This window comes from Cyanistes caeruleus, chromosome 2 (genome assembly GCF_971803275.1).
Source record: "Cyanistes caeruleus chromosome 2, bCyaCae1.hap1.1, whole genome shotgun sequence".
NCBI classification, from domain to species: Eukaryota; Metazoa; Chordata; class Aves; order Passeriformes; family Paridae; genus Cyanistes; species Cyanistes caeruleus.
Window position 1 is genome coordinate 96,985,612 of NC_141702.1, and position 15,107 is coordinate 97,000,718.

Consider the following 15,107-nt stretch of genomic DNA (forward strand, 5'->3'; position numbering starts at 1 on the left):
AAAAGCAATAAAAAAAATATGCCATATTCCTAGAACATAAAGATATTCTCAGGTGAAGATACCTGCACAGTAGACTTCACATAAAATGTTTAGCATTGCAGAAAGTCTGCCTGGTGCTTCTACAGGGATATGGCAAAAAGAAAAAAAAAAAATTAACCCAAAGATGCTTAGCCATCCTAACCCAGAAAGAGATTAAAATAATACATAACTAATTTAATTCATTTTGTTACTGTCCGAATCCATGTGGGAAGCATTCAAACACATGTTTATTTTGTCTCATTGACAAGAAAACAAATACTAACCATGAAGATTTCTACCTTTCAACAGTGCAGGCCCTACTCCAAGATGAGAGGCAGTGCCCTTCACCAATGCTCCACTTCCACAGCCTCCAAAAATAAAGTAAGGAAGTTCTAGGTATAAGAGCTTTACTAGATCAGAGTCTCAGCATACTCTCTGAAAAATTCAATCACAGTAAGAAAAGGTTCATCACCCCTCTAATAAAAGTAGGAAGATTCACTGCACCACCTGCAATTGCAGCATCTTCCCACAAAACACCCAAACACAGGTATCTATAACCAAATGCAGCTGACGTGAGTCAAACCTGCAGAGTGGATGCAGTGGCAACTTGACTGACAAAAGCCCTCTCATCTTCCATCCCCATGAGGCACCAGGAAGATGACTCCTTTACCTTGTAAAAATACACCAGAGAAGGAGAGCATGTCTCAAGAACCTCACTGTGGCAAGACTCCTAATACCAACTATACCATTGTCTCTCTCATAATTTGGATATTAACATTAGTGAATGCAGTCATAATGTCACATGAACCAATGCCTAATAGTGCATGCTCAGAAAGATGCATAAGGAATATGGAAAGTTGGCCTACTAAATATATTACAACAGACCTGCATGATGAGAGGAGTAAGAATATTTTGTAGTCATATTACTTAAAACTGACACCAATCATCTTTTGGAAATGTAAATATTCAACTTGGTTAAATCAAGACAATCACAGATAGACATTTTTTCCCAAATCTTTGGCTGTATTGCAATGGTTGTTTCAATTTGTAATCTCCAACTAAACATTTCCTATCCATGGATTAACAATATATTTACTGACTTGTGTCTTTTAACAGTATTTATCCAACATAACAAAATAAACTGCAATTTGTTATACTTTTTTTTTTACAAAACATTTTATAAATATTTTTACAAAATGTATACAAAGCAATTTCAAGTGAGACATACTTTACAAATGAAGGTATTTAAGCAAATAAAGTCCATACCACGCTGACAATAAGTGACACATCCTCTTTAAGTGAAGTCAGTCTGTAAGGCCTCCCTACTCTAACAGATAAATTATACCAAAATCTTCAAAATGAACATAGTTTTCTTAATTGCCAGTTTAAAATTTGTTTTAATATTAGGCAGTATTAAATAACATTGAAATCACAATGCTGATCCAGCAAAATAATGAAAACATGTTTAAAGTCATGCACATTCACAATACTTTGCTGGACTTGAGCCCATATGATTAATAAACTTTTTTTAAGCACCACAAAAATACAATTCTTTCCTTTACTGCTTCACCACGTACCAGAATTCCTTTAGAACTGAATTCAAAGGAGTGAACAACAGAACATTAACAATCTAAGATCAGTCTTACTAGGATTGTTCAAGGGCTTCCTCCCATCAGCAGTTCAGAGAAATGTGTCTGACCAAATCAACCACGATTACTTTTTGTAATTTGTCATTTTTACATCCCATTGTCCCCCCTTCCCAATGAGACCCAATAGAAGACACATAGCCTGATACTTCAGTTATGTATTTGCTGTAGAGAGGCTGGAAAGCCCACACCCATTTAGAGATGGTCAAATAAGCAAGGGGACTGATAAATGTGCAACTTCACTTCTTTTTTTCCTCAATGAAATAAAATTTAACGAGTTAACATACAGCTGTGTAACATATGTTCTCCTTCCTAAATAGTTCAGAATGGCTAAATTTCCAAAATGATAAAATAAAATATGCATCAGCATACACAGCCATAAGAATATTATTAAATCTAAAAAGGCAATAGGTGAAGACTATCTTGTCAGTTTTGCCAATAAGAAAACAACTAACTGCCTGAGAATCTATTCTGTGGACACCCAACTAAAAATTTAAAACTGGCAATACTTATTAATATTTCTTACAACACTTGGGAATGCTGGGTTTTTACAAACATATACTTTAAAATTGGCACAATTTTTTTTAAATGGCAATTAGTAACATACAAAACCAGTACTTCCATTCACGTTGAAGGGGAAATGAATTTTAAGGAAGTTCATCATTCTCTCATTGCTTTCTAGATCTGGTTTCCTTTAGTGGTCAGACAGTGAACTGTAGCTCAATACTGAGTTGCGCTGTAATGTTCTACTATCTCAAGGATCTAATTCTGCTTCTGTCTGTGCCATTCAGATGGACTGAATTAGGCACCAGCAAAACCTTTTGGTTTCTCTCCTGGCAATCTGACTGACAACCACAGCTTGTCACAATGAGCCTCTTACATCATGAAAATCATAATGTCTGGAAAATGGCTGGTAATGTTTCTGAGAAATGGTGGAGAAGTTCTGGGGGAGAACATGAGCATACCTTAGAAACCACAAAAGCTGTATCCTCCTGAGCAGACATATGTACTACACACACGTGACAAATGTCAGCGCGCTTATGTGCACAAAAGCACTCATGACCAAAGTAAACTAGAACAAAGCAGCATGGGCAGCAAAAAAAAAGTCATAGATTAAAATAAATAAATAAAATAATAAGATTCTATCTTAACAACATGACAGCAAGCCAAATACAAACCATGCAATGGTTTCACTTGGCTTTACAATATGAATTAATAATTACACATTTTTTGATATGTTTAAACAATGGGATTGCTGATCAACTTTGGTCTGTACATATCTCGCTAACTATGACTGCTATGGTGGATGATTTAACATTCTCTGACAGCAAAAAGCAAAAAAAAAAATCAAAAATAAACACTGGCCTTTAAATTTAATCAGAGTAAGGCTAACATCCTCTTAAAATATAAGCTACAAATACAGTTTTCAAATAAAAGTGCTTTTGACACTTGGTCTAAAAAAAAAAACAAACAACAAATAAAAAAACATTTATACCACTTCAGAAAGACTCAAGGCTGACTACATCCAATTATAAAATGCAAAATCTTTTCCTCAAGAGATAACATATATATGTATTATATATATAAATTAATGGCTCTATCATGGCCTCATCCTGTACACTTTGCTATTTACTGGCTTCCATTCTACCTTCCTTAGTCAAGCATTTATTACTTCATCTCATGCCACTGTGACTAAGATCATATAATATCATCCCACAGACTAAAGTTACCCACTACAAATATATCAAGTACTAGCTTCTGCTCAGAAAGCAATAGAAAAGCACTTAAAGTTTAAATTATGAAGCCTTGTAAACACACTGATGATTTCCTTCCAACTTAAGAATCCTAGAATACAAAGTCATTAACAAAGCAAATAATCACTTCTGAATAGAGGTACAGTGGGTTTTCCAAAAAAACTAAAAATTTGATGATTTGTGGAAGAGAAGGGTAGGGGAGAATTGTTGCTTCCATCACTCTTTAAAAACACTTTCTTAATAAATATATCCTTTCAAATGACTGTGATTGTCAGTATATTACCATATTATATAGGGCCTAACAACCTGCAACCCTGTTATGTTGCAGTACTGCGCAATTATCAAAAGCACTATCATAATAATACTTGAAACAGTAAGGCCCTAACAGACTGCATTCTAGCAAGGATTAACTTTACTTGGATATCTCACTGTAACCACAATGAGTATTGCTCTCAAACACAGAACAGAATCTAGTTTAGAAAGGTTAACCTTAAATGCATGTCAGGCTGTACTTGTGGTGTCATTCACATTTGCTTCTGCTAAGAGAAACATAACTTGTCCATGGTACTGTAACTATTAACACTCTAAGATACTATTTACAGCTGCTTCTAAAATAGAGTCAGTTTCTACAACACTTTCACTGTGGTCTGGAATAAATTTTTCCAGGCAGTTCTCTTGTGAAGCGATAGGTGAAAAATTAGGGAACTCTAATTCAACCGAGCCACTACTTGCCGCTTCATTCTGTGGCTGTCTCCCAGCTTTTTTAAGTTCCAAGATGTTTTTAAATGTAGTTTCTAAACTCTTACTGAGCAGTAAGTCTTGCTGGGGTTCACCAGAGCCTTTCCTGTTATCAGGATGCAAAACCTCATTCTTTGGAGAGCTCCTCAGAGTTTTGTCTTGAAGTGAATTGTTACACGTTACCTTTGAGAAAGGCTGAACTGTGTTCCTTGATATTTTATTGTGTGTTCCATGACTACCTCTAGACACAATTTTTGACAAGTCTTCAGAACTCGAAGAATTCTCAGTGGACTTGGCAAGATCTTTTCCACTCATCCTTTCTTCAGAAAGGGCCATGTATTGGCTCTCAGAAGAACAATTAGCTTTTTCAAACTTTAAAGCTTTAGTGAGGCTCTCGGATTTTTTAGTAGAAGCTTTTCCTTCTTGTGGTGTCAGAATGTTGTTAGGCACTAGAGGAAGTTTACTGTGATTTGTGGACTCTGCTGAGCTGGATTTTGGTCGGTCTCTGGCTTGGGTTTTGGTAGTCTGACTTCGAGAAGGTAATGTTTTGCTAGACTGATGGTCACTTTTGCTGGACTGTGCTTCTTCAGCTGTTTTCTCAAATTGTTTGGCAGAACAACAAAAATCGGCCTGATAACCATCTGAAAATCAAGTAGCAACATTTTACTAAAATTAGATACACATCCAAATAACTGACACTCCAACAGCGCTTCTCAGTACTGAAATTCAAATAACATCCACAGCTTACAGATCTGGGTCTTTAACTTATGCTTAAGTGTTATGTTTTGTACAGTGCAGAAGATTAGCACTAAATTAATCAGCACACTGCTCACGTATATGCACTGCAAAACCAGATTAAGGGCACTTCCCAGCATTCTAAATATGCAAATATGGTCTCTGAAGATTAATACATTCTACAACACAACCTGTGACTATCTTTTAAAATATGCAGATCATGCAGTAGCTTTAAACAAATCATAGCTGAAATCTTACACAAATAATGTGTTTCCAGGTGCTATGTTTAACAACATCCCAGTTAAAAATATTGCCATTTAAATGGCCACAATACTCTAAGAGCAACACTTCATTAAGATGAACAAGAGTATTCGTGCTTCAAATAGTGCTGCTCTTTCTGGCTGCAAGCAAACTCACAGATTCTTCCCTGCTAGAATGGAGACACTGCAGGAGTCATGACTGTTGTCACAAGAAATTCAAACATTTCTCTGCCAAACAGGTAGAACCCTTTTTTTCCCCTCAAATAACTGCTTCAACCCTACAGTGTCTCTGGACTGTTGAATCCTGGAGTTACGAAAGTTATCTTGCAAATGCTTATTCAGTATTTCAATAACTGGAATCCACAGCAAACAGTGCCTTACTGTGGCCACAACTATTCTTAAACACTTCACACTTTATTTAAAAGTTAAGCATTACTTACCAGGATCCACAAGTGCAAGACGCTTATCCCGGGTAAGAGATGCTCTTTCCTCCTGGTTAAACATCCTATCAATCATAACCATTTCTGCAGAGGGATTTATCCTCTGGAGGAAAAGAAAAAAAATAACCAATCTCTTTAGTGACCCGTATGTTGGTACCAAATCAAAACATTGATAGCTTAGATAATTTTCAGAGAAAAAGAATTTTATTATGTATTTGTGAAGAACACTCAAAATTCAAGTCTTGACTCTGATCCAACCACTACTGAAACTCCATCATGAAATATTACTCATATTGTACTTCAAATTTTATTTGAGAAAAGCTTTAAAACAGAGAATTGCTATTCCAGTTGCACGAATTGTACTTTTTCAGGACTGAGTATGCTTACTACTGTATACCACATTTTTTTTACTTCATACAGTATCCTTCTCTTTTAGGGAATCAACCAGCAAAAATCTTGAACTGGGACTACCCTATCATCTGCCCTGCACTTCTCTCCCATCCTTGTAACTAGCTGGTGCAGAGCTGCATTTTGCTGACAATGCCTCCAAGCCACCTGGATCCATTCATGACAGAAAACGTTCACTGCACTAGGCCATAACACAGGCAACTAGTTTCAAACCTGAATGCTTTGTGAAATAAACCTTTAAAATTACTAAATGGGATTTGCCACACAACATGCCAGATGCTAAAAGAACAAATCTCAACCTCCACCCTCTCTTTGCACCTGCAAATACTTGCAAATATTTCATGGCTAGGATTTTTTACAATGCAACTGCTAATTTTAAAACTATATTAATTCTAACACTTATATATTATATTATAGTCTCTAAATATCTATTATATGCAAATTCAAAACTTTCCCGGCTTGAAAACTAGCAAGTCTGAAGTCACAATGGCATTTCCTGATCCTTCTAAAATACATTCTTAAAGTTACTTTGCCAGTTTTATTTTATCTCATACTTGGGATTGTGAAAGCACTTAGATTTCTGATGAAGTTCGACCTAGCTTTTAAGGACAATGATTTCCTAAAACACAATATGATTTAATTATGTTTTATAATAATATAAATTATATTATAATATGGCTGGAGGCCTCTGAATGGACAGCACTATTTCAGGTTCCATCAACCACAGAAGTACACAGAAATCACCCTCCTGACTATCACAGCCTGTTCAGTGTAAGAGCAAAGCAGAAACAGAGAACAGAAGTTCATGCACCTGTCCTGTAAGTATGTTTTTAACAAACTTAATCCCATCCCATAAATAAAGTGTACCTGGGTTCTACACCTTACCATTGCATCCTCTATAAGCAAACATCTGTATTTGTTCAGCATAGCCTGCGTCCTCTTCAGAAGCTGTGTAGCTACAGATTCAAATTCACTGTCCACTAGAAAGAAAAAGTACACTTTCAAATATTGTTCTTCAACAACCTGCACGAATTTTAAAACATTCCTTTTCCTATTGCTGTAATTTACATTAAGGATTCTCTCAATACACTGATTACAAACTTATTGCCAAATTTTAAAAAGAGAATTACCTTTCCTTAAATCTTCCTCTGTTGGCAGTGATCCCTGGCACACATGGTATGAAAGGAGTCTCTGAACGGCATCATTTAATGATCTGAACCGACTTTTATCTGGTGTCACAGCATGTACCTGATCCTTCTGTAATTGCTGCAGAATACTACAAAAAAAATTAATGATACATATTTAACATACTGTACAGAGTTCTTACACTGACAGAAAGTATAAATTAAGGTTTCTGCAACAAAATTACAACGAAAAAATTACTTACAAAGCTCCTTTAGTTAACTGTTTAGCAGCAGGCCTTTTTTGTCCAACTAAATGACCATCAACCTAAGTTCAAAATAAAGGACAAATTACAATATATCCCCTCATTTGCAAAGGCTAAGTTTCAGGATTTGTTTCTGTCAGTTAGATATATCACCAACACTAACTGTAACCACCACATAAGTATAAACACTTTGTATCCACAAAATAGGGAAGTGACATAAACCAAAGTTCTGAAAAACTGTTCGCAGACAAATTCCACTGTTACGCATTATATATATTTCACTAAGAAAGACATGATCAAATTTAACAGGTGCGAAGAAGGAAAGGTACAACTGAAAACTTTTACAAATAAATCTGCTCATACAAACTGTCTGCATGTTTCAGAAGATGTCATCTTGCCTGATATTGATGGATTAGAGTATCTGTGAAGAAATCAGGCTAAGGCTGTGCACTTAAATTCTCAAAAGCCACAGTGGCTGGGGGGGTGATAAAAGTCATTCTAGGAATTCTATTTCAGGTAGAGTTCTAACTTATTTTCTCCTCTGCTTATACATTTAATGAAATCAAGATTTTTCCTGGCAACACTCTCCTAAGACCTGAGGCTCTCGGAGAGGGTAAAGAATCATGGCAGGCACACTGGAATAGTATTTGCCTCAAAAAGCCTCCAACTTCAGAGCATAAAATACAGTCACCACCAAGCAGAATGAACACCTGACCATCTATTACACAATCAGGCTGACCTCCTAGCTCAGCACTACTGTACCTTCTGCTCTACTTGTACATCAATAAGACACAGGAAACATTCCTGTCCTACTGCATTCACAAATACATTTACAAGGAAAAATTCAAAGTCAGATCCTCTCCAGAAAAACTCATTCTGGACAGTGTTTTTGTACATACTTGTGTTATGTGGGAGAACTTTTGATGGTAAAAAAAGAAGACTGCAGTAAAGAATCAAACAAAGACCAGATGGAACTTTCCTGCTACTTCTCACAAACCATTCTCTCCCAATCAGCTAGAGAACAGCTGAGTTTGTAAGAAATAATGAGTAGGCCAACTCAGTGAAGAATTGCTGTGTCATACAAAATCATCTTCAGGGAACAGTACAGTCAGGCTCCATTTCCTGAACTGAATCTGAAAGCAGCATTCAGTGTATCAATTTGCAAAATAATCAACATTTATTGTGTCAAGGTAGAATTTGACAAGTTTGAGGGAGTTCATGTACTCTACAAAAAACCTACAATTATTCCTTACTTGTTTGCTCACTACCTCCTCCCACCCTAGCGGAGAGGAGAATTAGGAAAAAAGTAAACCTTGTGGGTTGAAAAGAACAGTTTAAAAAACAAAAGAAGAAACAAAATAAAATAATATAGTAATGATGGCTATAATAAAGTTGTAATGAAAAAGAGAAAAAGGGGGAATTCAACCAAGGAGAAACAAGGGATGCAATTGCTCAGCACCCTCTGACCAATCCCACCCCATTCCCAAGCAGTGATCAGCGGCTCACAGGCAATTCCTACATTTATATGAAGAACATGATGTTCCATAGTATGGGATATTCCTCTGGCCAGTTTGGGCCAGCTGTCCAGGCTCTGCACCACCCCACTGGCACAGCATGGGCCACTGGAAAGGCCATGACTTGAAGAGCAAGTACTGCTCAATAGCTAGAATACTGGTGCATTATCAATATTGTTCACATCCCAAATCCAAAACACAGCACTGTACCACCTACTAAGAAGAAAATTAACTCCATCCCAGCCAAAACCAGGACAGACAGGGAAACATAAATAGAAGTATTCTCTACCTGTATACTCTGCTGAACTGATGATCCTATCACTTTTTCTTGTGGCTGTGCTGTTACTAGAGACTGTTGTACGATTTTTCCTCCAGAGTCCTGTCCTATAAAACAAAGTTAAAAAGATTCTTATCATCCTAAACAAGAAAAGAATAATTTTGTGTACCTATCCTGATAATTTTACTTGAGTTTTTAGAAAAGATACATCTTCTGCTTAAAAGCATTAGTGCAACTATCCTGTGGAGAAACCAGCTCATAAAATTTAAATAGGATTGATATTTTGTCCTGAAAACCACAAAAATCCTAAGATATAAATCCCACCTCACCATGGTACTGCGACATAAGAAGAAATTCAAGTATTGTAACTTCAGTGTCCCAACAACTTACCTAAAATCATACAGTAAATTTTATCAAGCTTTTCAATACTAACCCTCCCTTCAAGTGTATTACCCAAATTTTTCTAGAGCTCCTGAAAGTACTTAAGACAGCAAGCATATTTTTTCCCCTAGATTTTTTTAGATAGGCAGACTTCTTCCAACTGCCTTGCTTCATAATTCAAACAGCATCTTACCAGTCATGCTACATTACAACCAAAACAAGAATTTATCAGGTTTTTTACTCCAAAGACACCCAGCATACTGTGCAGATTCTATTGAATTGCATGGACAGCTTATACATAACAGTACACAAGGAACAAAAAAAGCAAGGTAGAATATAGCACCTTATTCAAGAGGTTACTTATGTACAGAGAACAGGAAGGTTACTCCATTTTTCTGCTTGTCTTGAATGTACTGGTTTTGTTCTTTCAGTAGCACAGTGCTGCTTGAAAAGCTGCTATTTTGCCATGAACAATGCATGAACTATTCTAACTCAAAGTGACACATTCAAGAACAAAGTGAGTGATGACCGCCTGCACACAACCTTGTAATACCTATTTCTCTTCCCTCTGTAACTGAAGCAGCTACTAGATTCAGCATTCTGGAAGTTTCATGGAATTTTAGCAGATGTCTGTGTTTTGAAAATTACATATTTCTATTTTCCTAAGCTGAAAAAACAAAAACAAAACAAAAAAAAATAAAAATGAAAGAAGGTACAATGTTGGATTTTACAGAGGGAAGAAATAATCGCTAACTGTGAAGATTCAACTTTTCACTCTAGAAAATAACGTGCCATGGCTGGGAAAAGTCGAAGCATACATTCAATACTGAAAAAAATTAACTTTAATTCTTCTAAAAATAAAATTCCAACAACCTTTAGAACACTGAGCATGAGGCATCAATGTAAGTCTGACACAGTGAAGAAGAACAAATCTCTGTTGCTGGAGAAAATTAAGAAAATTATGTTAAAAAGACCTTAGTTGACCTGATAGTGTGTTGCTCAGAAGACTTGTTAGCTGAGGCTGTCTCAAATTGTCCTGTGTCTTCGATGCAGAAACTGGCGATGTCTGGTTCACAGCCTTTTTCTGTGCCACATACATAAAATAAAGAAACAAATTTGTAAAAAATCACAGTGAAATAATTACTGGAAGCTTTAAGAAAGAACAAGGAAAAATTTATCTCTATGTATTAATTAATTACTTTTTTAACTTCAAACTCAGTGGTGAAATTTCACATCTCAATCCCTCCAAGCTCAAGAATTTTATAAAGTAAATCAGAGAGGAACAGAAATTACACTAACAGCACAAATATATACCAGTTGCATTCTACAAGACCCCTGATTTCCCACTACAAGTGCCCTCAAAAAATGCAGCTTCTCAGAGTTCCGAAACTGCAAGATGAGGAAGTTGCTTTCCCAACAAAAAATACCCACAGTGGAACAAACCCTGCATTGCTTAGCAACTACATGATACATGATTTAGTACAAAGTACAATGTTTAAAATGAAAGTACAAACAAACTAAAAAGATTCTGGCAAATAGTCACATTTGTTCTCTGTAAGTTCCCATTTACAGCTCTGAAATTTCAGCACAGAAACAAAATTATCTACAGCAATAAGAAATACTCTGCTTTTGTAACTGCTGAAACTCACTGACCCAGCACATAACCTGCAAACAGGAAAATGTAGACACATGAAGAGAAAGTCAGACAGGTCTCAAATTACCCATCTGCAAACAAAATGTTACAACCTGCACCAGAAGTCCTGGCAAAGACTACAAATGTGTTTCTACAACATGTTCATACTGATTTTATAAAAACACATTATTTTCCAAGACATTATTTCACTGCAGATTTTGGGTTCAGTTAAAAAAATCCATCAGGCTTTCAAAAAAAAGAGAAAAATCTAAGTAAAATAAGTAAAAGAAAAATCTAATTACTGAAAATGCATTCAGAGAGAGTGACCAGTATTTTAAAATGGAAAAAAAAAAAAAATTAAAAAAGGACAGAAATTGAATTGTTTGCTGCTAATTGTGTGAAAAGTCACCGAGTTAAAATTGGCAGTTGACTCTGAAACTTTATGAATTTTTTTCTTTTAAACTTTTGATTGTTTGTAAGTTCACTTATGAAAACAAAAAAATTTGAGTTGAATATATACTGCAAGTATACCTACCAGACAAAATAGACCACATCAAACCTTAAAAATGAATTCACTTTTTAACTACTAGCTTGACTTCTTAGAGGTTTGTTGTGGTTTTTTTTTGCTATGCTTTTACAAACTGCTTTTAAAAGTACTTATTTTTAAGGATTAAGAAATATTTCTTGTCCTTGCATCAAATTTGAAAGCTTCTAACTGCTGCAGGTACACATAATAAAAGCGCCAATATGATAAATAATCAAAGGAAGCCAAAGAAATCTTTTAATCTCTAATTTCAGTAAGTCAAACTTGAATGCACAGGTTTTAGTAAGGTCAAAAGACTTAAATGCTAAGAACGAACCTGAGCCTTTACACCTAGCCTATGGTAAGGTTTACAGGAGAGCTCGCAATTATATAAACTTACAATGCCCATTCCTTTAAACAGGAGCAGAAATAGACTGATGCTAAGCACTTCTGAAAGTAATACTATAAATCACCAGCAAAATCTTTGAAATTAATCAAAGTGACAGTTTTTCAGTCAGTGACAGATATAAAAAACACCAAGTGAAAGGATGACCCTGGGTTACAGTAATTTTCAGCAGTTCCACAGTATTTGTAATAATACAAACCAGCAAAATTAATATTCTGTGTATTGACCAGATTTTAGCACAGCTTAGAAGCCTTTCTTTGGTTACATTCTCAAGCAGCTTTCATACCTGACCAAAGGCAAACTGTTGTTGTGTTACTCCCACAGACGTGTGATTAAAGGTGCTGACAGACTTGGAGGAGGATGCTGGAAGACGATGCGATGCACTGACGGCAACTTGAGCTCTATTCTGGACCAGCTGATCTCCTGTAAAGTTCCCTCCCGATGCGACAGACTGAACTGATGCTCCCAAGCTGGGGTGTACTGAACCAGAAGAACTCGCAGCAGCAAATCGATTAGAAGCTGACATATTTGAGACTGTGGACTGCCCAGGTGACATGGTGGTAAAACTTGATCTGCCTTGAGAAACATTAGCTTGGCTGGGTGACAAATGCAACACCGTTGGTGACGCCTGCTGCAGTGGCACCTGCCCACCAACAATTTGGGAAGTTCCATGATTTACTATAACTTGGTTTCCAGGGGCTGTGAATGTCTGGCCTGAAACAAGCTGAACAGCTGTGTTCTGATTATTCAGCATCTGTCCTGAATACGACTGGTTGGCTCTTAGCATGTTTGTAGAGTTCCTGTTGAGCATTACATGCTCAGCAGACACTTGGCCAGGAACCAGCTGGGAAGGCTGAGTCTGAAGAAGTTGTCCATTTATGGTCTGGACATGATGAACAGAATTAGAATTAACAGACAAACTAGTAGGTATGAGAAACTGGTTTTGAGGTGCATGAGGCTGTCCCATAGGGGAATGGATAACAATACTACCTCCAGCATTGCTAACTGTCTGAGGCGTAACTGATTTTCTTGTATTTTGTTGTTGGTTAACAATATTAACAGACATATGAGGACCAACTACCGAACTTTGAGGTGAGTTTGCAGAAGCAAATGGAATCCCTTGCTGTACATGATGTTGCTGTATTCCCAAGTTATTCACATTGTAAGCAGTCTGCTGACCCATCTGAATAGGCTTTGGTTGGATATTAATAGGAACTTTGTTAGAGTTTGGTGCCAAACCCCTTTGAATGATGATATTATGGACAGGCAACGAAGTCTGAAAATTTGTGCTGTTAAATGGAACAGTTACGGGTTGTGCTACTGGACTTGAATTTGAGTTACTGAACAGTGAGTTCCCATTTGGAGTTTGTCTATGAACCAAGAGGCCACTGCTCATGTTTGCAGGTGTTTGCTGACCATTGCCTTTCAGTATTATCTGAGATCCATCGAGGTTATTGATGGTCATCATGGAAGGTTGATTACTAAATGAACCAATCAGTTGTATCTGCCCAGAACCACTAATCTGGCTGCTATTAGACAAATGCTGGCCGGGAACACTAATTCCAACGTGTTGCATAAAGCCATGTTGCACACCGACTGTATTGCTTGCAAAAGATGCTCCAACAGGTTGCTGTACCACTTGAGTAACTCCTATAGGTTGCAATGTCTGACCTGAGTAATTAGAAACATTAGAAGCCTGAGTAAAGGATGCTGATGAAGAAGGATGAAGCTGAGCTTGTGCAAACTGTTGGCTAGAACCTACACTGGCATCCAAATATGCCTCTTCCGCCAAAGTCTGTTCAGTAATATTGGCCTCCTGTAAGGACTTCTGAAGAATATCAAAAGGCTGATCCTCAGTAAGATCAGGTAAAGGAGAAGACACAAGTTCATCTTCAAGAAACTGAAGGCTACTGGACAGCTGCAGTCCATCACTAGGCCCCTCTCCAAGCTGACCACTTACACCTTTTACAGACGACTTAGGATCAGTGTTCTGAAATGCAAAACAAAAAATAAATCACTTTCAGAAATTCCAGTATCTGCTTTGTTTCCTTGTCAGTTTTTTCACGAAAGCAAACTTTCAACACAGAATTATACTCTTCCCATAGCATGTGTGGGGTGATGTTGACTCCATAGAGTGAGCCAGCACAAACAGGTCATGGATATCCTGCTCACACCCTCAGACTGCTGGAGACACTTCTCTCCTTTCCCTTCTCCAATCTCTCAATACACAGCACTTAGCTCTGCAGCTGCACTGTTTCAAGAGGACATGAAACGTTCTCTAAGTGCCATTTTCCCTTCCTTGAGCTGAGCTCTCTACTGACAAAAAGATGAAAGAAATGAGGAGGGAAAACACCTCCACTCTAATTCAGTTTGGTGCAAGGCTTCAGCAGCAACAGTAGAAGCAGAGAAAAGGCAGAAGAAACTGACTTCTATCAAACAAGATCTGCCTCCAAAAATCGTACCAGCATTTCTATAATCACTTAGCGTAAACTAGTGACCACTTGATAATGTTAAGGCATTATGCTAATTCCTTCTTTAAAAAAATACAGAACCAATTCTAAAGAGTTGGGGAGTAAGAAAAAAAAAGTGTTACAGACTGTGGTTTATGCTCATAAAAAGATTACTGAGAACTATAAACATTGGAACTACCAGAAATATTATGTGGCACCTTTAATGAAAAAAATCCTTAAATCTACATCCATTAACACTGTGATAAGGAAAATCAAAACCTATTTACTCTGGCCTACTGTCAAGATTTTCCTAAAACAAAGTTCTGTCCAGAAACAACACAAGCACTAGGTTTCTGCAGGCAGAATGAGAAATTTAAATGCATACTAATAATACTTGCAATAGTTTGAAGTTAGGAAAAGTACACCTTTATAAATTGCATTATCACAACTATTCAGAAGCAACAACCAGTTGGTTTTTTTAGGTCAGGATAAATGGAAACTTTGGGTGTGCACTTATCAGTCACATTCATACTCTGA

The 15,107-nt window shown here is 36.8% G+C and overlaps 1 protein-coding gene across 10 annotated transcripts in view; it reads right to left on the reverse strand.

Annotated features, from left to right (window-relative positions):
- Positions 1–244: 244 nt before the first annotated feature.
- BICRAL (BICRA like chromatin remodeling complex associated protein) overlaps positions 245–15,107 on the reverse strand; it is a 44,508-nt gene continuing 29,645 nt past the window's right edge. For all 10 annotated transcript variants that reach the window (XM_086878470.1, XM_086878471.1, XM_086878476.1 and 7 more), the window contains 8 exons: positions 12,407–14,110; positions 10,543–10,642; positions 9,190–9,284; positions 7,387–7,448; positions 7,130–7,275; positions 6,885–6,979; positions 5,592–5,694; positions 245–4,797 (listed from right to left, as the gene is read on the reverse strand). In XM_086878470.1, the coding sequence (XP_086734596.1) occupies positions 3,995–4,797; positions 5,592–5,694; positions 6,885–6,979; positions 7,130–7,275; positions 7,387–7,448; positions 9,190–9,284; positions 10,543–10,642; positions 12,407–14,110 (3,108 nt within the window). In that variant the 3' untranslated portion in view covers positions 245–3,994. The remainder of the gene's footprint in view (positions 4,798–5,591; positions 5,695–6,884; positions 6,980–7,129; positions 7,276–7,386; positions 7,449–9,189; positions 9,285–10,542; positions 10,643–12,406; positions 14,111–15,107) is intronic.